Consider the following 24,552-nt stretch of genomic DNA (forward strand, 5'->3'; position numbering starts at 1 on the left):
GAGAGGATGTTTCCAGTCGTGGGAGAGTCCGGGACCAGAAGGCACAGCCACGGAATAAAAGGACGTACCATTTCAATATCCAGTGGGTGATGAATCTGTGAGATTCATTGCCACAGATGGCTATGGAGGCCAAGTCAGTGGGTATTTATAAAGCGGAGATTGACAGGCTTGTGTTTAGGAAGGAACTGCAGACGCTGGTTTACTGAAGGTAGATGCAAACTGCTGGAGTAACTCAGCGGGACAGGCAGCATCTCTGGAGAGAAGGGATGGATGACGTTTCGAGTCTTTGATCAGTTAAGGTGTCTAAGGTTACGAGGAGAAGCAGGAGAATGGGGTTGAAAGAGGAATAGGCTGAATGGCCTAACTCTGCTCCTATGTCTTATGCTCCCATGAACGCGCTAATGGTGATGTTACGGACGGTTACACCTACCTTTGACCACAATATTGATGGTCTTTTGCCGGCTCAGGTTGGGAACACCAGGCATGGCAACTATACAGGTGTAGTTTCCAGCATCATCGAATGCAACCATAGGCAGTTTGAGCAATTCCCCAGTGCTCACCACTGTCTTCTGAAAGAGATGGTTAATAAAGAAAGTGAATGGAATATCATTACAAAGTTAAAAAGAAATGCCCCTCAAATCCCCTTTAACCCTCCCCGCCCCCCGTCACCTCCACCTTCAGCAATGAACATCGGCCTCGATTGAGTGGATGTGCAGATGGTGTTTCCAGAAGTGGGAAAGTTAAAATATTTAGTGTTAGTAGTTTAATAAGCCACTAACAAATTAAACCTAAATACATCTACGGGACATAGGTGTAAGGTGAAGGGGGAAAGATTTAATGGGGAATCTGAGGGGTAACTTTTTCACACAAAGTGTGGTGGGTGTATGGAACAAGCTGCCAGAGGAGGTAGTTGAGGTGGGGACTATCCCAACATTTAAGAAACAGTTAGACAGGTACATGGATAGACACAAAATGCTGGAATAACTCAGCGAGACAGGCAGTATCTCTGGATTGAAGGAATGGGTGATGTTTCGGGTCGAGACCCTTCTTCACTTTATTTGAGAAGCTTTACTCCTACCTTGTGATTTATCCAGACCACCGTTGAATTTTGTGATGCTTCTGCTTCACAAGAGATGCGCATATTTTTCTCACCCTCTGTAAAAATGTAGGGACCTTTTGGGGTGAACATGATGGGGTCCAGAACTGTTTGACAGGAAGCACAGGAAGCAGAGAAGCTCATCAATTCATGCGATAGGAGCAGAATCAGGCCATTCGGCCCACCAAGTCCACTCCGCCATTCAATCATGGCTGATCCATCTCTCCCTCTCAACCCCATTCCCCTGCCTTCTCCCCATAACCCCTGACACCCATGCATAGTAGCATCTACAGGATCACTGCCTTAAAAATATCTATTGACTTGGCCTCCTCAGCCTTCCGTGGCAATGAATGACACAGATTCACCACCCTCTGACTATAGAAGTTCCTCTTTATCTCCTTAAAGGTACGTCCTTTTATTCTGAGGCTCCGGCCTCTGGTCCCAGACTCTCCCACTAGTGGAAACAACCTCCCCACATCCACTCTATCCAGTCCCTTCACTATTCGGCAAGTTTCAATGAGGTCCCCCCCCACTCATCCTTCTAAGCTCTGGCTAGTACAGGCCCAGTGTACTAGTGTAGCTAGTACAAACGCTCATCACACATTACGTCAACATGGCTGCACTAATGGAATGTGGCCAAGAGCTTCTGGACGAGGAGGAAGAGGAAAAGGAGTGGGAAAATAAATACCCACAATTGACCGTTATCGTCTTGTTGCTGAAGAATTCCATGAACGTGTCTAAGTCGAGGATTTTGCAGCCGTAAACACCGGTGTCATTTCGACTGAGTTCCGTCAGCACCACTGTGTTGCCAATGCTGTAGATATCCTCCATCTTACCATCCTGTTTATTAGAAGGGAAACCGAGATCCTGTTAGTAAGATTCAATCCGTCTCATTAGTCTCAGAATGCTTACAAGATCTAAGGTTAGTTTATTTTAATTCAGTATTTGATTTGAATAGGGGTTGCCAACTTTCTCACTCCCAAATACGGAACGAGGTAATGTCACCCACCGCCCCGCGCCCCACGTGACCTCACCCAGCCAGCGGCCACGTGTGCCCGCTCCACCAACGGCGGCCGCCCGGGCCGGGAGGCGGGTTGCTACGCAACCTCCGCCAGGCGAACGCACTCCGCTAGCCTACACTGTCCCGGCTCTTGCAGTGTAGGCTAACGTAGCGTGTTCGCCTAACGGAGGTTGCGTAGCAACCCGCCTCCTGGCCCGTGAGCCGACAGCAGTCAGCGGGCCTAATATGGGACAGGGGCGGTCCCGTACGGGCCAAACCAATTTAGCCCAGAATACGGGATGTCCCGGCTAATACGGGACAGTTGGCGACCCTACATCGGAAGCACAGGCCTGACCATTAATTCCGGGTGCAATCCATCGAAAACCTTAGACTTTCTGCAGGATTCTGCCTCTTATTCTGTAAGAAACAGTGGGAGAAACATCGGGTGGAATGTCATGGGAACTGTGATATTTAAAGGAAATGAACACCAAACGCAAGACAATAATTAGACTCCAGTTAACCTCGGCCTCTGGTTGTTGAGCAGAGGATATAATTATACTTTGTCAACAGGATCTTGCTTTTATAACCGCCTAAAACACAAAGCAAAGTTAAGGGAAGACAGCTCAAATCGAATACAACATTGCCCATTAATAGATGATGAGGTTTAAATCTTAGGAGAAAAGACTGCAGATGCTGGTTCAAATCGAAGGTAGACACAAAATACTGGAGTAACTCAGCGGGACAGGCAGCATCTCTGGAGAGAAGGGATGGGTGACGTTTCGGGTCGAGACCCTTCTTCAGACTCACGTTTCGGGTCGAGAAGTTTTAATCTGTATTGAATTACATGAGCTATGTGGTTATGAAGAAGGGTCTCGACCCAAAACATCACCCATTCCTTATCTCATTGAAACTAGGTGCTGGAGGAGGCCATTTGGCCCTTCGAGCCAGCACCGCCATTCATTGTGATCATGGCTGATCATCCACAATCAGTAACCCGTGCCTGCCTTCTCCCCATATCCCTCAATTCCACTAGCCCCTAGAGCTCTATCTAACTCTTTTTTAAATTCATCCAGTGAATTGGCCTCCACTGCCCTCTGTGGCAGAGAATTCCACAAATTCACAACTCTCTGGGTGAAAAAGTTCTGTCTCACCTCAGTTTTAAATGGCCTCCCCTTTATTCTTGGACTGTGGCCCCTGGTTCTGGACTCCCCCAACATTGGGAACATTTTTTTCGGCATCTAGCTTGTCCAGTCCTTTTATAATTGTATACAGTTATAAAGTCTCCAGAGATGCTGCCTGTCCTGCTGAGTAACTCCAGCATTTTTATGTCTGTCTACGTGTTTGTAATATTGGTTCACGTATTCTTGATGCATGGTTGCGAGCAATCGGAGTATTTTAGCATGCGGGTAGTGTCTGCGCTTCATTTCAAAGTAACATTTCTTTCAAATTCTTCCCATGGAAAAATACTCAGAATTCTCTGAACGCAGCTTCAGGGACCCAGGTTCAAACTGTGACCTAGGGCGCGGTCGGTCTGTGAGGAGTTTGCACGTTCCATTTGTGACCATACGTGGTTCCCCCGGGAACTCGAGGCAAAACCCACGTTAAAAACTTTATTCCCTTATCATGTATCTGTACACTGTAAACGACTCAATTGTAATCATGTATTGTCTTTCTGCTGACTGGAGGATAGCACGCCACAAAAGCTTTTCACTGTACCTCGGCACACGTGACACTAAACTGAACTGTAAAAGATGTTCTAGTCGGTGAAATGAACTGTAAATTAGTTCATTAGGTTAGCCTGGAGAGTTATCCTAAGGTCAGAAGTTATCCTTGAGGTCACTTCTGAGACAACTAATGGGATTCAAAATTGCCTTGATGGAACATAGAACATAGAACAGAACAGCACAAGAACAGGCCCCTCGGCCCACAATGTCTGTGCCTGACATGATGCCAAGGCCATTTCTTATCCACCGGGGCAGCACGGTGGCGCAGCGGTAGAGTTGCTGCCTTACAGCGAATGCAGCGCTGGAGACTCAGGTTCGATCCTGACTACGGGCGCCGTCTGTACGGAGTTTGTACGTTCTCCCCGTGACCTGCGTGGGTTTTCTCCGAGATCTTCAGTTTCCTCCCACACTCCAAAGACGTGCAGGTTTGTAGGTTAATTGGCTGGGCAATTGTAAAAATCGGCCCTAGTGGGTGTAGGATAATGTGCGGGGATCGCTGGGCGGCACGGACCCGGTGGGCCGAAGGGCTTGTTTCTGCGCTGTATCTCTAAATTTAAAAATCTTATCTACCTGCACATAACCCATTCCCTGCGTATCCAAAAGCTTTTTAAATGGCTCTATTGCATCTGCCTCAACCACCACCCCAGCAGCAAGTTCCAGGCACTCATCACCCTCTGTGTAAAAAACCTGCCCCACACATCTCCTCTCACCTTAAAGCTCTACCCTCCAGGATCTGACTTTCCTTCCTGGGAAAAAGGTTCTGACTGTCTACCGTATCGAGCTTTTCATAATTTTATATACAGGAGTCAGAGGGTGGAACTGAGGTTCTGATTGGAGCCTTGTGACCAGTGTTTAGTTTAATTTAGTTGAGAGATACAGCTCGGAAACAGGCCGTTCGGTCCACCGAGTCCACGCCGACCAGCGATCCCCGCACACTGACACTCGGCCCACTGACTCCGCGCCGACCAGCGATCCCCGCACACTAACACTATCCGACACACACTATGGATAATTTACAATTTACAGAAGCCAAATTAATCCTATAAACCCGCACATCTTTGGAGTGTGGGAGGAAACCGGAGCACCCAGGGAAAACGCACGTAGGTCACGGGAAGAACGTACAAACTCCGTACAGACAGCAGCCATAGTCAGGATCGAACCCGGGTCTCTGGCGCTGTAAGGCAGCAACTCTACCACTGCCCCACCTATGTGAGATGCCACTGGGATCTGTGCTGGGACCAGTGTTGTTTGTCATATGTTTCAACGATGGGGATTACAATTCAGTTAACGTGGTTAGTAAATTTGCAAGTGACTCCAAAATTGTTAAAATGGTGGACAGTGATGGACAATGGTGGACACGGCCTGTTTCCGTGCTCTCTGGCTCCAACTCTGAGTGGCAAAAGGGGGAGGGAGTTGCAAGAACGAAGGAAAATAAACAATGGTGGAAGGGGACTGAGAGCATTATTCCGCAGGGAGCAGGTATAGCTCAATGGGCTGAATGGCCTGTCTTCTACGCTATTGTACATACACAAATGTGGCAGGGGTTACAAATAGCCACTGTGCCATTATATGCTCAGCAATTTTGTTACATTTCCTACAATTTACTGAACAATGACCTTATAGAGGTGTATAAAATCATGAGAGAAATAGATCGGGTAGACGCATAGAGTTTCTTGCCCAGAGTAGGTGAATCGAGAACCAGAGGACATAGGTTTAAGGTGAGAGGGGAAAGATTTAATAGGAATTTGAGGGATGACTTTTCCACACAAAGGGTGGTGGGTGACTATCGCAACGTTTAAGAAACAGTTAGACAGGTACATGGATAGGACAGGTTTGGAGGGATATGGACCAAACGCAGGCAGATGGGACATGTTGGCCGGTGTGGGCAAGTTGGGCCAAAGAGATCATTTCCACACTGATGACTCTGTGACATGGTCCAGGCCCCTTAAGTGATCTCACCAGCAGTTTGAGGAAGGTGTACTCAACGCTGGACGTGCCGTCGGACCGGCACTCCATGGTCACGTTGTCCATCTCCTGCAGCACGTTGGGGTCAATCAGAAACTCCACGCTCTCTGGTGGATCTAGCGAGGGGCAAACAGAACACAGTTACATGCTGGATCTGGACCACGGACTCACTGCAGTGGACCACGGACTCAATAGACCAGGGGTGTCAAACTCATTTTCACCCCGGGCCACATCAGCATTATGGTTGCCCTCAAAGGGCCGGTTGTAACTGGCCCCCCTTTTCCCCCCACTCTCTCCTCCCACCCCCCACATTCTCTCCTCCCCCAGCCCCACTCTCACTCTTCCCCGCCTTCCCCCCTTTCCACCACACTCTCCTCCCCCAGCCCCACTCCTCTCCTCCCCCACCCTCACTCCCCTCCTACTCCCACCCTCCCCTCCACACACTCGCCCCACCCCCATTCTCACTGCCCCTCCCCACCCCCACTGTCCCCTCTTCCCCCCACCCCCACTGTCCCCCCACGCTCTTCCCCAACCACCACCCCCTTCCCCCCACACCCCTTTCTCCTCCCCCACCCCCTCCTCCCCCTTTCACTCTCACTGTCCCCTTCCCCCCACCCACCTTCTCCCCCTTTCCTCCCCCCCACACTTCCCGGACCCCCAGTCCCCTTCCCCCCACCCCCACTCTCTCTTCCCCCAACCCTGCTGTCCCCCTCCCCAGTCCCACTCTCCCCCTACTCTCTCCTCACCCACCCTCACTCCCCCCCCTTTCCCCCACTCTCCTCCCCCCACCCCCCATTCTCTCCTCCCCCCACCCCCCCATTCTCTCCTCCCCCCACCCTCACCGCCCTCCTCGCACTCGGCCCCCACGTCCACTCCCCTCCATGGAGCCGTTGGCGGCGAAAGGCACTTACCGAGCGTGCGGGGAGGGGGAGGGAGCTCCGGACTACTCGAGTCGGGCGGCGGAGGTCGGACTACTCGAGGCAGAGAGGGGCGCGCGGGGAGAGAGACGCGCGGGGAGAGAGGCGCGCACAAGATGGCTGAGCATGAGGAGGCCGCCATCTCTCTGAAATCGCGACGGGGCCGTCGGTGGAAGCGGCCCTCGTCGACGCCGCCATCGGTGGAAGCGGCCGTTGAAGGAGGAGGTGAAGAAGCTACCCGCTGCGCTGCGGCTTATGTGCGGTAACGGTGCTGGGCCTGGGCGGGAGGGGGGACTCGAGGACGCCGTGGCGTGGGTTGAAGGGACGGATGAGCGGACCATCAGTCCGACCATCTCCCTCCTGCTCGGGAGTGTCCCCCGGGTGTGGGAGAGTGAGTGCGGTGATTGCGGGCGGGCGGCTCCGCTAACGGCGTCCATCTTGTTTGTGCGAGTGAGGAGAGGCCTTTAAAAAATGTGTTTAGAAATGAAACTTTTAAAGTTTAAAATGCCTGTAACTTAAAAGATATTCGACCAATGACAATTAAGCTCTCACGGGCCACATAAAATGACGTGGCGGGCCGGATTCGGCCCGCGGGCCTTGAGTTTGACACATGTGCAATAGACAATAGGTGCAGGAGGAGGCCATTCGGCCCTTCGAGCCAGCACCGCCATTCAATGTGATCATGGCTGATCATTCTCAATCAGTACCCCGTTCCTGCCTTCTCCCCATACCCCCTGATTCCGCTATCCTTAAGAGCTCTATCTAGCTCTCTCTTGAATGCATTCAGAGAATTGGCCTCCACTGCTTTCTGAGGCAGAGAATTCCACAGATTCACAACTCTCTGACTGAAAAAGTTTTTCCTCATCTCAGTTCTAAATGGCCTACCCCTTATTCTTAAACTGTGGCCCCTTGTTCTGGACTCCCCCAACATTGGGAACATGTTTCCTGCCTCTAACGTGTCCAACCCCTTAATAATCTTATACGTTTCGATAAGATCCCCTCTCATCCTTCTAAATTCCAGTGTGGCACTGCGGCAACATTCCAGACTCACTGCGGCAACTCTGCACTGCAGTGGACCACAGCGACAAATAAACTCACTGGGAACATGCAGCTTGTACTTGCACATTAGCTTCTTAATGTGGCATTGAACGCGTTATCGTCTTTAGACATTGACTTCAGACTTATACTTTGAGGGCAGCACGGTGGCGCAGCGGTAGATTTGGTGCCTTACAGCGCCTCACGGAAACCTGGGTTTGGTCCTGTCTACAGGTGCTGTCAGCATGGGGTTTGTATGTTCTCCTGGTGACCATGTGGGTTTTCTCCGGGAGCCCCGGTTTCCTCCCACACTCCAAAGACGTACAGGTTTGTAGGTTAATTGGCTTGGTAAATGTAACAACAAAATGTCCCGAGTGGGTGTGGAGATCGCTGGTCGGCACGGACCCAGTTGGCCGAAAGGGCCTGTTTCCGTGCTGTATCTCGAAACTAAACTAAAAAACTAAACTAAACATGGGGTATGGGGATCAGGCACGGAGGAGGCATCGATGATGAGGATCGAACGAACACCATCATACTGGAATGGGAAGTGTTTAAGAGGAGCTGAGTTTCTTATTCGTACTCCATTAGTGTTCTTGTGTTCTTACGTAGGAGGCAAGTGCTTTGTGAGTAGGGGTTGCCAACTATCTCACTCCCAAATACGGGGCAAGGTGACGTCACCGCCCCGCGCCCCAAGTGACTTCACGCAGCCAGCGGCTACGTGCTCCCGCTCCACCAATAGCGGCCGCCCGGGCCGGGGAGGGTGGTTGCTACGCAAACCTCCATCAGGCAAACACACTCCGTTAACCTACACTGTCCCGGCCGACAGCAGCCCGCGGGCCTAATACGGGACAAGGGCGGTCCCATACGGGACAAACCAATTTTGCCCAAAATACGGATGTCGCGGCTAATACGGGCTAATAGTTGCCAACCCTATTTGTGAGGCAGGTCTAGGCCCTGTCCACAAAGGACACGGCAGGCCACGGCCTGCAGGGAGGGAAGCCACCCCTGCTTATCTCCCGAAGACCGGAGACCGGAGACCGGAGGAGAGGAGGTTTCCACTCTCCGGGAAACAAAGGCGGACGGGCGAGGAGAGGAGAGGAGAGGAAAGGAGAGGAGATGGACGACGGTGCGCTGGACAATCCACATGACCAAGGAAGGCGACGGCTGGAGGCCCTGCAGCAGTCTGGGGCTCGCCTGGATCGGGCACCACTCCATAACACCTAGAGCCCAGTCTGGACCAAATGGAACCAAAACCCAGCGCCTCTTGCATGCCGCCTCAGTGGACTATTTCTGTACACCTTGCTAATCGGGGATTGTGCTTAGTTTTGGCCACACTTTACTGAATGCAATAAAGAAGAATCACCGTGTGTTTGCACATGTGTGTTTATCAGGCAACTAAATCATCCCACCACAACTAGAGAGCAGTCCTGAACTATGTGTGTACGATGGAACTGCAGATGCTGGTTTAAACCGAAGATAGACACAAAAAGCTGGAGCAACTCAGCGGGACAGGCAGCATCTCTGCAAAAAAAGAATAGGTGATGTTTCAAGTCGAGACCAATTTTCAGACGTCTTGACCCGATATGTCACCTATTCTTTTTCTCCAGAGATACCGTCTGACCTGCTGAATTTCTCCAGCTTTTTGTGTCTATCTTCAGTCCTGAACTACTATTTACCTCATTGGTGACCATTGGACTATCTTTGATCGGACTTTACTGGCTTTACCTCGCACTAAACGTTATTCCCTTATCATGTATCTGTGCACTGTAAATGGCTCGATTGTAATCATGTATTAAGGCCATAAGTAATAAGAGCAGAATTAGGCCATTCGGCCCATCAAGTCTACACCATTCAATCATGGCTGATCTATCTCTCCCTCCAAATCCATTCTCCTGCCTTCTCCACATAACCTCTGACACCCCGTACTAATCCAGAATCTATCTATCTCTGCCGTAAAAATATCCATTGACTTGGCCTCCACAGAATCACCACCCTCTGACTTAAGAAATTCCTTCCCTTCTCCTTTCTAAAGGGACGTCCTTCAATTCTGAGGCTGTAACCTCCAGTCCTAGACTCGTCCACTAGTGGAAACATCCTCTCCACATCCACTCTATCCAAGCCTTCCACCATTGCCTTTCCGCTGACTGGTTAGCACGCAACAAAGGTTTTTCACAGTACCTTGGTACTCGTGGCAATAAACGAAACTAAACTGTGACAGAAAAACACCACTGACCACTCATTCCAGATTGTAGCTTTCGCTGTGACGCTGGACAATACTCACAGCTGATGGAGATGTTGATCGCTTCCGACTCCTTCATCTTGTCTATTCCCATTGGCATCCTGTAGCTAACCTCACAGTAAAACGTGGAGTATTCGTCGTGTATCTCTAGTAGGTAGTGCAGCACGCTTCTCATGGTGTAAAGGCCGTTGGCTTCCTCAGTGGCCTGCAACGTCACACGCGTCCCTAAAGGAAAATATATCATCAGAAAGAGAGCAGACCACGAGCTTTGGCGGCACGGTGGCGCAGCGGGAGAGATGCTGCCTTACCGCGCCAGAGACCCGGGTTCGTTCCTGGCTATGGGTGCTGACTGTAGGGAGCTTGCACGCTCTCCCCGTGACTTGCGTGGGTTTTCCCCGGGTGCCCCAGTTCCCTCCCACAGGCGAAGGGTGTAGGGTGGTGTTAGAGTTAGTTTAGTTTAGTTTAGAGATCCAGCGCAGAAACAGGCCCTTCAGCCCAGCGAGTCCGCACCAACCGGCGATCCCCGTACACATGTACGGTTGGTGCGGACTCGGTGGGCTGAGAAGCACCATTAATGACACAAAATCAATCGCACGCTGAATACAAACAAATAATTTTGTCAGTTCATAAGTAACAGAAGCAGAATTAGGTCATTCGGCCCATCGAGTCTATCCCGCCATTCAATCGTGGCCGATCGATCCCATTCTCCTGCCATCTCCCCTACGCCCCTGACCCCCGTACTGATCAATGTTGCCCAGTTGGGAGCTTGCTGTGCACACACTGGCCCTTTGCTTCCCTACACAGCCACAGTGACCACATTTCAGCCAATGTAGACAATAGACAATAGATGCAGGAGTAGGCCATTCGGCCCTTCGAGCCAGCACCGCCATTCAATGTGATCATGGCTGATCATTCTCAATCAGTACCCCATTCCTGCTTTCTCCCCATACCCCCTGACTCCGCTATCCTTAAGAGCTCTATCTAGCTCTCTCTTGAATGTATTCAGAGAATTGGCCTCCACTGCCCTCTGAGGCAGAGAATTCCACAGATTCACAACTCTCTGACTAAAAAAGTTTTTCCTCATCTCTGTTCTAAATGGCCTACCCCTTATTCTTAAACTGTAGCCCCTGGTTCTGGACTCCCCCAACATTGGGAACATGTTTCCTGCCTCTAACATGTCCAACCCCTTAATAATCTTATACGTTTCGATAAGATCCCCTCTCATCCTTCTAAATTCCAGTGTATACAAACCTAGTCGCTCCAGTCTTTCAACATATGACAGTCCTGCCATTCCGGGAATTAACCTAGTAAACCTACGCTGCACGCCCTCAATAGCAAGAATATCCTTCCTCAAATTTGGAGACCAAAACTGCACACAGTACTCCAGGTGCGTTCTCACTAGGGCCATGTACAACTGCAGAAGGACCTCTTTGCTCCTATACTCAACTCCTCTTGTTATGAATGCCAACATTCCATTGGCTTTCTTCACTGCCTGCTGTACCTGCATGCTTCCTTTCAGTGACTGATGCACTAAGACACCCCGATCACGTTGTACGTCCCCTTTTCCTAACTTGACACCATTCAAATAATAATCTGCCTTCCTATTCTTACCACCAAAGTGGATAACCTCACACTTATCCACATTAAACTGCATCTGCAATGCATCCGCCCACTCACACAACCTGTCCAAGTCACCCTGCAACCTCATAGCATCTTCCTCACAGTTCACACTGCCACCTAGCTTTGTATCATCGGCAAATTTGCTAATGGTACTTTTAATCCCTTCATCCAAGTCATTGATGTATATTGTAAATAGCTGCGGTCCCAACACCGAGCCTTGCGGTACCCCACTAGTCACTGCCTGCCATTCTGAAAGGGACCCATTTATCCCCACTCTTTGCTTTCTGTCTGTCAACCAACTTTCTATCCATGTCTAATTTTGCCCACCAATCTCCTATGTGGGACCTTGTCGAAGGCTTTCTGAAAGTCGAGGTACACCACATCCACCGGCTCTCCCCTGTCAATTTTCCTAGTTACATCCTCAAAAAATTCCAGTAGATTAGTCAAGCACGATTTCCCCTTCGTAAATCCATGCTGACTCGGAACGATCCTGTTACTGCGATCCAAATGCTCCGCAATTTTGTCTTTTATAATTGACTCCAGCATCTTCCCCACCACTGATGTCAGACTAACTGGTCTATAATTTCCCGTTTTCTCTCTCCCTCCTTTCTTGAAAAGTGGGATAACATTAGCTACCCTCCAATCCACAGGAACTGACCCGGAATCTATGGAACATTGGAAAATAATTACTAATGCGTCCACAATTTCTAGAGCCACCTCCTTAAGCACCCTGGGATGCAGACCATCAGGCCCTGGGGATTTATCAGCCTTGAGTCCCATTAGTCTACCCAAAACTTTTTCCTGCCTAATGTGGATTTCCTCCAGTTCCTCTGTCACCCTAGGATCTCTGGCCACTAGAACATCTGGGAGATTGTTTGTATCCTCCTCAGTGAAGACAGATCCAAAGTACCGGTTCAACTCTTCTGCCATTTCCTTGTTCCCCATAATAAATTCCCCTGCTTCTGTCTTCAAGGGACCCACATTTGCCTTGACTATTTTTTTCCTCTTCACATACCTAAAAAAGCTTTTACTATCCTCCTTTATATTATTGGCTAGTTTACCCTCGTACCTCATCTTTTCTCCCCGTATTGCCTTTTTAGTTATCTTCCGTTGCTCTTTAAAAGAGTCCCAATCCTCTGGCTTCGCACTCTTCTTTGCTATGTTATACTTCTTCCCATTTATTTTTATGTTGTCCTTGACTTCCATTGTCAGCCACGGGTGCCTCTTACTCCCCTTAGAATCTTTCCTCCTCTTTGGGATAATGTAACCGTAAAGTACCTTGGATGGTAAAGATCACGAAAATTTCTAAATTTCTGATAGTGGAGCTGGGATTTTGCAACCTGATCGAGAAGAATACCTCATCTTCGTGGGTCGATTAACCGCTCTTTAAGTATTCATTAGGCCTAAGTGAAAGGAAACCCAACTGCTGCCAAGATAGACAGTGTAGGAAGGAACTGCAGATGCTGGTTTAAACCGAAGGTAGACACAAAAAGCTGGAGTAACTCAGCGGGATCATCTGAATGCATTCAAGAGAGAGCTAGATAGAGCTCTTGATAGCGGAGTCAGGGGGTATGGGGAGAAGGCAGGAACGGGGTACTGATTGAGAATGATCAGCCATGATCACATTGAATGGCGGTGCTGGCTCGAAGGGCCGAATGGCCTCCTCCTGCACCTATAGTCTATTGTCTATTGGGACAGGCAGCATCATCTAGAGAGAAGGAATGGGTGACGTCTCGGGTCGAGACCCTTGTTGGGTCTGCTTTAGATCCCATCCATTAATCAGTTCTGGCCTCAATGCCCTTACTGAGGAGACAACCAGCACACACTTCCTGCTTCAGTTGCTACGCACCTTGGAACCTACTGCCAGGTCCAAACCTATCCAGTAGAATGGGAACTCTCTGTCTAGAAGTCCACCCCCCCTGATTCTGTTTCCATAAGACCATCAGATGTAGGAGCAGAATTAGACCGTTTGGCCCATCCAGTCTACTTCACTATTCGATCTGTTTTGTGGCTGATCTATTTTATAAGTTCATAAGTCTTAGGAGCAGAGTAGGCCACTCGGCCCATCGGGTCTACCCCGCCGTTCAATCGTGGCTAATCTATTTTTCGCAGTCAATCCCATTCTTCTGCCGTTTCCCTGTAATTTATCGATGACTCCTTTACTACTCAAGAACCTGTCAATCTCCACTTTGAAAATACTCAATGACTTGGCCTCCACAGCTGTCTGTGGCAATGAATTTCACACATTCACCACCCTCTGGCAAAAGAAATTCCTCTTCATCTCCATTCTATATGTTCGTCCTTTTATTCTGAGGCTGTGCCCTCTGGTCCTAGACGCCCCCACAATCCCATCCACGTCCACTCTACCTAGCCCTTTCATCATTCGCTAGATTTCATTGAGGTCCCACCTCATCCTTCAAAACTCCAGTAAGTACAGGCCCGGAGCTGTCAAACGCTCCTCAGATGTTAACCCAATCCCATCTCCCTGGGAGCATTCTTGTAAACCTTCTCTGGACCCTCTCCAGCGCCGGCACATCCCTCCTCAGATACGGGGCCCAAAACTGCTCACAATACTCCAAACGTGGCCGTTCAGACTCCTGATAATAGAGGGGAAGAAGCTGTTCTGGGGTCTGGTGGTGCGCGCTTTCAAGCTTTTGTATCTTCTGCCAGAGGGTAGCAGAGGGAAGAAGGAACGATCAGCGTTGGACAAGTCTCTGGACAACGCTGGCTGCTTTTCCAAGGCAGTGAGAGGCATGGATGGATGGAGTCAATGGTGGGAAGTCTAATCTGTACGATGGACTGGGCCACATCTACAACTCTGCAATTTATTGTGGTCCTGGACAGAACTGTCCTTATAAAGATTCAGCAATTTATTCTTGCTTTTATATCCTAGTCCTCTTGTCCTCCAGTTTCAGACCCCCCCAAGACCGACACTGTCTTGTGGAAACTAGAGGATAACTAGGATATGATAGGATATAGTTAAATGCAGCTAACATGGAGAGAGGATGCAATTTCCCAGTATTCTCAGGTAGCACTTGCCAGAGATGTCAGGATTAGGTAGCGGAGATAAGATGGTGCCATAAAATGCTACGTACTCTTTTGCATCTGAGGGTCAGTCTGAAGTTGGGTGCGGTCTTTATACCAGGTGACGTTAGGCATCGGGTAACCGTTCTTGGTGACACAACTTGCAATCTGAAAGAGAAAGAAATATTCCGTGACAAATCTAAAAAAAAAAAATGATCAAAGTATGAAGAATATTAAATCATCCAACATCCCACTGTATCCGGAGTTCCCGGTGTGGGCTCTAGGACATCGGCAAGACCAAACAAAGCGATAGAGTTGCTGCCTCACAGCGCCAGAGACCCCGATTCAATCCAGACTATGGGTGCTGTCTGTACGGAGTTTGTACGTTCTCCCCGTGGGTTTTCTCCGGGTGCTCCGGTTTCCTCCCCACACTCCAAAGACGTGCAGGTTTGTAGTTTGATTGGCTTGGTAAAACTGTAAATTGTCCCTCGTGTGTGAAGGATAGTGTTAATGTGCGGGGATCAGTGGTCAGCACGGACCCGGTGGGCCGAAGGGCCTGTTAACACTCTGTATTTCTAAACTAAACTAAACACTTTCACAAAATGACTTCATTATCCTGTAAACGAGTGAAACTTCCAGATGTTTTGAAATGAGTTTAAATGCATCTGTTCTCTCTCTTCCTATCACTAACTGTGTAAATATTGGAATAATGTTCTGGGCTTGCACCGAGGCACAAAGGATTAACCTCGAAAAATCAGCAGCTAGTCAAAGCAACAAAGCTCGTCAGTAAGATGGCTGGATGTTCCTTTCTTCCTTACTCTATTGTTATATTTTAAAGCAAATAGATTTTAAAGCAAAATAAAGAGTTGTGCACTGCTGAAAGAGGGCCCATGCAAAATCATTGGTCCATTTTTATTTTTGAAACTATGATCATCTGCTAAAAAATTCATGGCACCTGGCTTTTACTAAATTATATTGCTTTAGGTTTAGTTCATAAGTTCTAGGAGCAGAATTAGGCCTTTCGGCCCATCAAGTCTACTCCGCCATTCAATCATGGCTGATCTATCTTTTTCCCTCCTAACCCCATTCTCCTGCCTTCTCCCCATAACCTCTGACACCCGCACTAATCAAGAATCTGACAATCTCCGTCTTAACAATATCCATTGACGACCATGAATCCTACAGATTCACCACCCTGGTGGGCTGAAGGGCCTGTTTAGAGAGGGTGCAGAGGAGGTTTATCAGAATGCTGCCTGGATTAGAGGGTTTCAACTACAGACAGAGGTTGGACAGACTTGGATTGTTTTCTCTGGAACGTCGGAGGTGGGGGGGAGATGATAGAAGTGTACGCAATTATGAGCGGTGTAGATAGGGTAGACAATCAGAACCTTTTTCCCAGGGTGGAACTGTCCAACACTGGAGGGCACAGCTATAAGGTGAGAGGGGGAACGTTTAATGGAGATGTGCGGGCAAGGTGTTTTTTACACAGAGTAATGGGGGCTTGTATTGCATTGCCAGGGGTGGTGGTGGAGGCAGATACGTTAGTGGGGTGTAAGAGGCTTTCAGATAGGCACATGGAAGTGCAGGGAATAGAATGATGTGGTCATGAAAAGGGAGATGAGACCAGGCTTGATGTTCAGTACAAACATTGTGGGCTGAAGGGCCTGTTGCTGTGCTGTACGATGCAGCCTTTCTTACCTCCACTGGTTCTGTCTCCAATATTGATTTGGTCCCTGGATTTTTCTCGATCACAGGCAAGTCTGGAGCAGCTGCGGAAGAGTAGAGGATGCCAGTGAGAGAGACGCAGGGACACGTTAAAGCAGTCACACAAACATCAACATTCAGTCTTGAAAATCAAAAACAAAAACTGCAAATGTTGGAAAGCAGAGATAAAACCGTGGAAAGAGAAACGGAGCTAATGTTTCAGATCTGAGACTGGGGCAGCATGGTGGAGCATCGGTGCCTCACAGCACTTACAACGCCAGAGATCCGGGTTCAATCCTGACTACAGGTGCTGTCTGTACGGAGTTTGTACGTTCACCCCGTGACCTGCGTGCGTATTCTCCGAGATCTTCGGTTTCCTCCCACACTCCAAAGACGTACAGGTTTGTGGGATAATTGGCTTGGGTTTATACTTGGTATAAGTGTAAAATAAAAATTGTCCCTAGTGGGTGTAGGATGGTGTTAATGTGCGGGGATCACAGGTCGGCGCGGACTCGGTGGGCCGAAGGGCCTGTTTCCACGCTGTATCTCTAAACTAAGTTAACTAGACTGGTCTGTCAAAGGATCTTAGGTCTGAAGCCTACACAAAGTGCTGGAATAACTCCACCGGTCAGCCAGCATCTCTGGAAGGAATGGATAAGTCCATAAGTTCTAGGAGCAGAATGAGACCATTCAGCCCATCATGTCTTCTTCGCCATTCTTGGTGGGTTACTGAGAACATAGGTAGGTGACGTATCGGGTCGGGAGTAGACTCGATGGGCCGAATGGCCCAGTACTGCTCCCATGATCTGAAGAAGGGTCCCATCCTGAAACGTCACCAATAAATATTCTCCTGGGATGCTGCCTGACCCGCTGAGTTACTCCAGTTCATTGTGTCTTTTTTGGGGGGTAAACCAGCATCTGCAATTCCTATAATATAAAAAAATAACTGCAGATGCTGGTACAAATCGATTTATTCACAAAATGCTGGAGTAACTCGGCAGATCAGGCAGCGTCTCGGGAGAGAAGGAGTGGGTGACTTTTTGGGTCGAGACCCTTCTTCAGACGGGTCTTCAGTCTGAAGAAGGGTCTCGACCCGAAACGTCACCCATTCCTTCTCTCCCGAGATGCTGCCTGACCTGCTGAGTTACTCCAGCATTTTGTGAATAAATCAATCTGCAATTCCTTATTGCTTCGTTGCAGATACCGTATGATGATGGGTTGAATGACTTCTTTCTGTGGTCCATTGTCCTGGGACTCCACCAACACTCCTGCGTAAGAATCCTTACCATAAACCTTGAGCTGGGTTTCGGCCTCATCACTGCCCACGGGGCCGGCACCAACTTGGCAGAGAAAGGTTCGCTCGTCCTTGAGCATGACCGGGTCGATGGTCAGGGTATACATCTTATCCTTGCTGATTCGATCAGTGTAGTCGGTGTTGGCATCTATAGTACTGTTCTCCATGTCTTGAAAGTAAATCCGTTGGCGAATGGTCTTCTCCATCTGAAAGCAAACGTAAGTTCCGAGTTTCAATGCGCCCAGTGGCAATGCTGGGCACTCGGCTAAGTTCATCAGAGCAAACTTAGGCCATTCGGCCCATCAAGTCTACTGCGCCATTCAATCATGACTGATCTATCGTTCCCTCTCAACCCCATTCTGCTGCCTTCGCCCCATACCCCCCGATACATAGAAACATAGAAAATTGGTGCAGGAGGAGGCCATTCGGCCCTTCGAGCCAGCACCGCCATTCACTGTGATCATGGCTGATCATCCACAATCAGTAACCTGTGCCCAACTTCTCCCCATATCCCTTGATACCACTAGCCCCTAGAGCTCTATCTAACTCTCTTAAATTCCTCCAGTGATTTGGTCTCCACTGCCCTCTGTGGCAGAGAATTACACAAATTCACAACTCTCTGGGTGAAAAAGTTCCTTCTCACCTCAGTTTTAAATGGCCTCCCATTTATTCTAAGACTGTGGCCCCTGGTTCTGGACTCCCCCAACATTGGGAACATTTTTCCTGCATCTTGTCCAGTCCTTTTATAATTTTATATGTCCCTATAAGATCCCCTCTCATCCTTCTAAACTCCAGTGAATACAAGCCTAGTCTTTTCAATCTTTCCTCATATGACAGTCCCGCCATCCCAGGGATCAATCTCGTGAATCTACGCTGCACTTTCTCAATTACAAGGATGTCCTTCCTCAAATTAGGAGACCAAAACTGTACACAATATTCCAGATGTGGTCTTACGAGGGCCCTATACAACTGCAGAAGAACCTATACTGAAATCCTCTCGTTATGAAGGCTTTACTGATACCTTTACTGATCGAGAATCGGTCAACCTCTGCCATAAAAATATCCACTGACTTGTTCTCCAGAGTTTGAGCTTAATTTATTGTCACATACAAAGAGGCTGTGAAAAGCTTTTGTTGCGTGCTAAGCAGTCAGCAAAAAGACAATACATGATAACGTCTGCCACAGCTGTCTGTGGCAATGAATTCCACAGATTCACCACCCTCTGACTAAAGAAAGTCCTTCTATCTAATGGTACGTCCTTTTATTCTCGCTTTAATTCAGTCCATGTCTGGCCACTTGCAAAACCCAGTCTGAACTCTGTCTTTCAGCTTCTCTCAGCTGTAACATGATTTACTACAAGAATGCGCATATTGGGTGTCAACTATGTGCTAAACATCCACAGAGTATCAGCTCAGTGCTGGAGGCCACAGTGTGAGGTCAGGATTCGGGACGGACTCTCACGGAGAACTGGGAAGCCAGCACACAGATGACCTTGACTTCAATCCCTCGTCCAACACAAACCATGGGTGGAACTAATGCTGAGCAACTAAGTACTAGTTTCCAATCTCCCAAAGTATGCTGAGCAAGGACGTTTTGGATCAGGAGATACTTCTTCATCAAGCAATCTCTCACGAATGCAACATGGTTTATCTGTGACACATCTTCACAGCCCACATTGTCAGCATGATAAATAAAATGTTAACACACATTCCAGCAAAATACATCTTTACAACATTCATTGTTCCTGACTACGTGGGGCTGTAGAGTTGCTGCCGCACAGCGCCAGAGACCTGGGTACGATCCTGACTGCGGGTGCTGTCTGTACGGAGTTTGTACGTTCTCCCTGTGACTGCGTAGGTTTCCTCCCACATCCCAAAGACATACAGGTTTGTAAATTGTCCCTAGTGTGTAGAATAGTGGAAGTGTACAGGGATCGCTGGTCGGTGGAGACTTTGTGGGCTGAAGGGCCTGTTTCTGTGCCGTATCTCTAAACTAAACTAAACTACTGTGTCGGAAACTACTGCAGATGCTGGTTTAAACATCAGTGGGGGGACAGGCAGCAACTCCGGAGAGAAGGAAAGGGTGACGTTTCAGATCGAGATCTTTCTTTAGACTGTCCAAACTAAACTACTTGTCAATTGATGGATAGAAATAAATATTGCCCGTCTCTGAATGCAAAGGTATCCTCCAGCAAACACAGCAACTAGACTAAGATGTTGACCTGTTACAGAACAGTAGACTCCACCATCAGAGTCGGTCAGTCAGTCACTCGGGAATAAAGCTACATTATCGAAGGGACATTCATTGGTGTGGGGGTCAATCATGGATGGTTTCAGGGGTTATTATTGTGGGTATTTATTCACAAAATGCTGGAGTAACTCAGCAGGTCAGGCAGCATCTCGGGAGAGAAGGAATGGGTGACGTTTCGGGTCGAGACCCTTCTGCAGACTTAGGAATTAACACAAAAACAGGTAGTGTTGGTGGGGGGGACAGTTGTCAGAGACCCCTGTCCGATCCTGACTACGAGCGCTGTCTGTACGGAGTTTGTACATTCTTCCTGTGACCGGGTGCTCCGGTTTCCTCCCACATTGTAAAGAAGTGCAGGTTAATTGGCTTCTGTAAACTGTCCCTAGTGACGTAGGATAGAACTAGTGTACGGGTGATCGCAGGTCGGCGCGGACTCAGTGGGCCGAAGGGCCTGTTTCTGCGCTGTATCTCTAATCTAAACCATCGTCCGGTGCGGGAGAGCTGAGATCCCCCCCCCATCCCCCCCTCGATGCAGGAGCTTGATCGCCCCGACGAGCAGGGCCTGTCAACGGGAGGTTAGAGACTGCTGGAGGACAAAGAAGGGAGAGATTGAACTTTTTTTCGCCTCCCATCACAATGAGGAATGCGGAGGAGTCACTGTGGTGGATGTTCATGTTAAAATGTATTTTGCGTGTGCTGTTGCTTTTTATTGTTATGACCGTATGGCAAATGAAATTCCTCGTATGTTGCAAAACATTCTTAGCTAATAAAGTGTGGTTGTGATTGTGTTGTGGCCATTTGCACCAGGATGAGCTGCTCGAGGTAGGGTGACACAGAAACACAACACTGTGGGGAGGTCAGTCTCCCAGCTATAGGCCCAACATTGGCGACTCCCATCAGTGCCTGCGATACTGTGTATTGTCAGGCTGACAGCAAGAGGGTCAGCTGCTGAGGAACATCATACTCACAACAAACCACTGGACGTATTTCATTGTGTTTGGGGTGGAGATGATTGGAACACATCGAATGCTGATGGGTTTCTTGATCTCTGCCTCCAGTACCGGCCATGTGGAAACGTGAACAGTGGCGATTATCCCTGTGAACAAAAGAGCAAAGACATTGGCCTCCAAATATTTTCTCCGCATCTCTCAATTTCCTTCCCGCTCTGGAAATAAAGTTTGTCTGCGCTGGGCTGGTATATCAGAAAACGTTACAACAAAAGGGTGTGTTCACACGTTCTAGGAGCAGAATTAGGCCGTTCAGCCCATCGAACCTACTCGGCTATTCCATCATGGCTGATCTATCTTTCCCTCTCAACCCCATTCTCCTGCCTTCTCCCCGTAACCCCTGACACCCGTACTGATCACGTCAATGTAACCGTGACAATCACATTGGAAGCCACGTCGCTCATTAGGATAGTTCTCATTGCAGTGTGGGTTGAGGGTGACACTCCAGACGTCCAGCACTATCAGAGATCAGTAAATATTCTCAGCAAAGGCAAGGATTTAACCATTGAAAAATCATGACACAAATGCAGATGCTGGAAATCTGAAACAAATAGCATTCTTTTTAAAAATCAACTTTTTAACCTTTTGTTTTCTGCTGAATTCAGCGACTAATTGACAATCTCATTTATCATGGTACAGTTCTTAGAGTGGCATGGTGGCGCAGCAGTAGAGTTGCCCTAGTGACCCGGGCTCGACCCTGACTACGGGTGCTGTCTGTACAGAGTTCGTACGTTCTCCTTGTGACCACGTGGGTCTTCTCCGAGATCTTCGGTTTCCTCCCACACTCCAAAGACGTGCAGGTTTGGGTTGATTAGGTGAGTTGGAGACGGATAAAAGATAAAAGATAGAACTTGCGTGCATTTACAGCTCCAACACAATCCCTAAGCCTTTCCAGCTGTGTAAGGAATTTAAATACGGTATTGGCCTTTTTATAAATCAACGTGTGCACAACGAGCTCCCGTACAGAGTGATAATGGCAATGAGGATCAGGGAATCTATTTTCGGGATGATGGAGATCTTCCTAGCTCTTCAGACTTCAAAGATGTAGAGGGGAAACAGGCCCTATCGCCCTGCTGTGTCCGCACCGACCAGCAATCCCCGTACACGAGCACTATCCTACACACTAGGGACAATTTACAGCAGCCAATTAACCTACAAAGAAAACCGAAGATCTCGGAGAAAACCCACGTGGTCACAGAGAGAACATACAAACTCCGTACAGACAGCACCCGTAGTCAGGATTGAACCCTGGTCTCCGGCACTGTATAGCAGCAATCTACCGCTGCGCCACCGCGCCGCCCCGTCGTTAGGTCCATCTGGGAGAGGCAGGGCTTTGGTTCACCCTCACTGGCAGTGCGACGGGCCAGTCATTATACTGGGGAAACTCTGATCTCTTGCATTAAATCCCCAAACAGAACTTGAAGGAATAACCTGAGAAACTAAGGGCTGGACAGAAATGGACATTTAGAGTAGATTAAATAAATTACCCATTGAGTTGGACACACGCACATGCACACACACTCACAGCACATGCATGGACATAGAGGCAAAAGGATGGACACACGTGTGCTAATGCATGGAGAGAAACATGCATGGACTAATACACGTACACACATAGATATGGCACATGGATGGACACATACACACAAGGACAGACTAGGGTTGCCAACTGTCCCGTATTAGCCGGGACATCCCGTATTTTGGTCTAAATTGATTTGTCCCGTACGGGACCGCCCTTGCCCGGTATTAGGCCCGCGGACGGCTGGGACAGTGTAGGCTAATGGAGTGTGTTCGCCTAACGGAGGTTGCGTAGCAACCCGCCTCCCGGCCCGGGCGGCCGCCATTGGTGGAGCGGGAGCACGTGGTCGCTGGCTGGGTGAGGTCACGTGGGGCGCGGGGCGGTGACATCACCTTGTCCCGTATTTGGGAGTGAGATATTTGGCACCCCTAAGACAGACATACATACGCACATACACACGCGTGCCCAAACACTCTGATACAAAGAGGCATGCATGCACTCACTCACAGTCTGCACAGCTGGATCCAGATGTTGCTAATTAAGGACATGTGAACTTGCTCAACTGGTACCAGTTGCAGGAATGTACGCCTGACCAGCCTGCTCTCCAGCCCGCTCCTTGACAGGAGATTTTAAGTGAGTCTCGCAGTCTGTTTCGAACAAAATCAGCCTTGACATTTTTGGCAGCAAGCTGTCAATAGCTGCATTCATGCAGTTTAACCTCGCTGGCTGGCAATCAGCTGACGTGCCTTCAGCATCAAACATGTGTACATTGGTGTTACAGTTAAAATTAGACATTGGCAAAGAGATCCGTTAGCCTTTCCACCATCCACAGCAAAGCTAAACAAAACCTGCAGCATAACGTTAATGTGTAACTTGTAAAGATACAAAGATTGGGCGGTCACGGTGGCGCAGCGGTAGAGTTGCGGCCTTTAAAGCGAATGCAGCGCCGGAGACCCGGGTTCGATCCCGACTACGGGTGTCGTCTGTACGGAGTTTGTACGTTCTCTCCGTGACCTGCGTGGGTTTTCTCCGAGATCTTCGGTCTCCTCCCACACTCCAAAGACGTGCAGGTTTGTAGGTTAATTGGCTTGGTAAATGTTAAAATTGTCCCTCGTGGGTGTAGGATAGTGTTAGTGTGCGGGGATCGCTGGTCGGCGCGGGGATCGCTGGTGGGCTGAAAGGGACCTGTTTCCGCGCTGCATCTCTAAAACAAAAAACTAAAATAGGCGATGTTTCGGGTTAACGTTTTTTTTGTTGTAAACAAGCAAATGTGGTTTCAGTGGCTGAGAAGTTGTGCCTACTCTCCAATCTGCGTCATCACTGACTTGGCAACGTTTTTTGCTTGTTTGATTAATTGTACCCACTAGGTATTTTAAATCTGCAGATGGAGCAGCAGTGTACACAGGAATATATTGTGTGCTTGAAGTGTTCTATGCTTGTGAATGTGCCGTGTGTTATTACCGTTCCATAATTGGACAAACATTGGGATTTCTGTGCTAATTCCGGTTGTGAAATTGAACACCGCACCAGAGATCCATGTCCACGCTCACCCGAAGGTTGCTCCTTGTTCATACACTCAGTCAAAGAGTCATACCGCATGGAAACAGGCCCTTCGGCCCAACTTGCCCACACCCACCCACCCGTCCCATCTACACTAGTCCCACCTGCCTGCGTTTGGCCCTCATCCCTCTGAACCTGTCAATAGACAATAGACAATAGGAGCAGAAGGAGGCCAATTGGTTCTTCGGCCCTTCGAGCCAGCACCACCATTCAATGTGATCATGGCTGATCATCCACAATCAGTACCCCGTTCCTGCCTTCTCCCCATATCCCCTGACTCCGCTATCCTTAAGAGCTCTATCTAGCTCTCTCTTGAATGCATTCAGAGAATTGGCCTCCACTGCCTTCTGAGGCAGTGAATTCCACAGATTTACAATTCTCTGACTGAAAAAGTTTTTCCTCATCTCCGTTCTAAATGGCCTACCCCTTATTCTTAAACTGTGGCCCCTGGTTCTGGACTCCCCCAACATTGGGAACTGTCCTATCCATATACCTTTTTCTAACCGTTTTCTTGAACTTTGCGATAGTCCCTGCCTCAACTACCTCCTCTGGCAGCTCGTTCCATACGCCCACCACCCTTTGCATGAAAAAGTGGAACCCC

The 24,552-nt window shown here is 48.9% G+C and overlaps 1 protein-coding gene across 9 annotated transcripts in view; it reads right to left on the reverse strand.

Moving 5' to 3' along the window:
• Nucleotides 1-24,552, reverse strand: part of LOC144608796 (cell surface glycoprotein MUC18-like) — a 159,144-nt gene that overhangs the window by 22,564 nt on the left and 112,028 nt on the right. For 8 of the 9 annotated variants that reach the window (XM_078426906.1, XM_078426903.1, XM_078426905.1 and 5 more), the window contains 9 exons: nt 20,834-20,961; nt 17,611-17,824; nt 16,319-16,389; nt 14,692-14,788; nt 10,019-10,201; nt 5,780-5,901; nt 1,789-1,936; nt 1,079-1,203; nt 431-569 (listed from right to left, as the gene is read on the reverse strand). In XM_078426906.1, the coding sequence (XP_078283032.1) occupies nt 431-569; nt 1,079-1,203; nt 1,789-1,936; nt 5,780-5,901; nt 10,019-10,201; nt 14,692-14,788; nt 16,319-16,389; nt 17,611-17,824; nt 20,834-20,857 (1,123 nt within the window). In that variant the 5' untranslated portion in view covers nt 20,858-20,961. The remainder of the gene's footprint in view (nt 1-430; nt 570-1,078; nt 1,204-1,788; nt 1,937-5,779; nt 5,902-10,018; nt 10,202-14,691; nt 14,789-16,318; nt 16,390-17,610; nt 17,825-20,833; nt 20,962-24,552) is intronic. The other variant, XM_078426899.1, reaches the window with a different exon arrangement.

This window comes from Rhinoraja longicauda, chromosome 32 (genome assembly GCF_053455715.1).
Source record: "Rhinoraja longicauda isolate Sanriku21f chromosome 32, sRhiLon1.1, whole genome shotgun sequence".
Classification (NCBI taxonomy): Eukaryota; Metazoa; Chordata; class Chondrichthyes; order Rajiformes; family Arhynchobatidae; genus Rhinoraja; species Rhinoraja longicauda.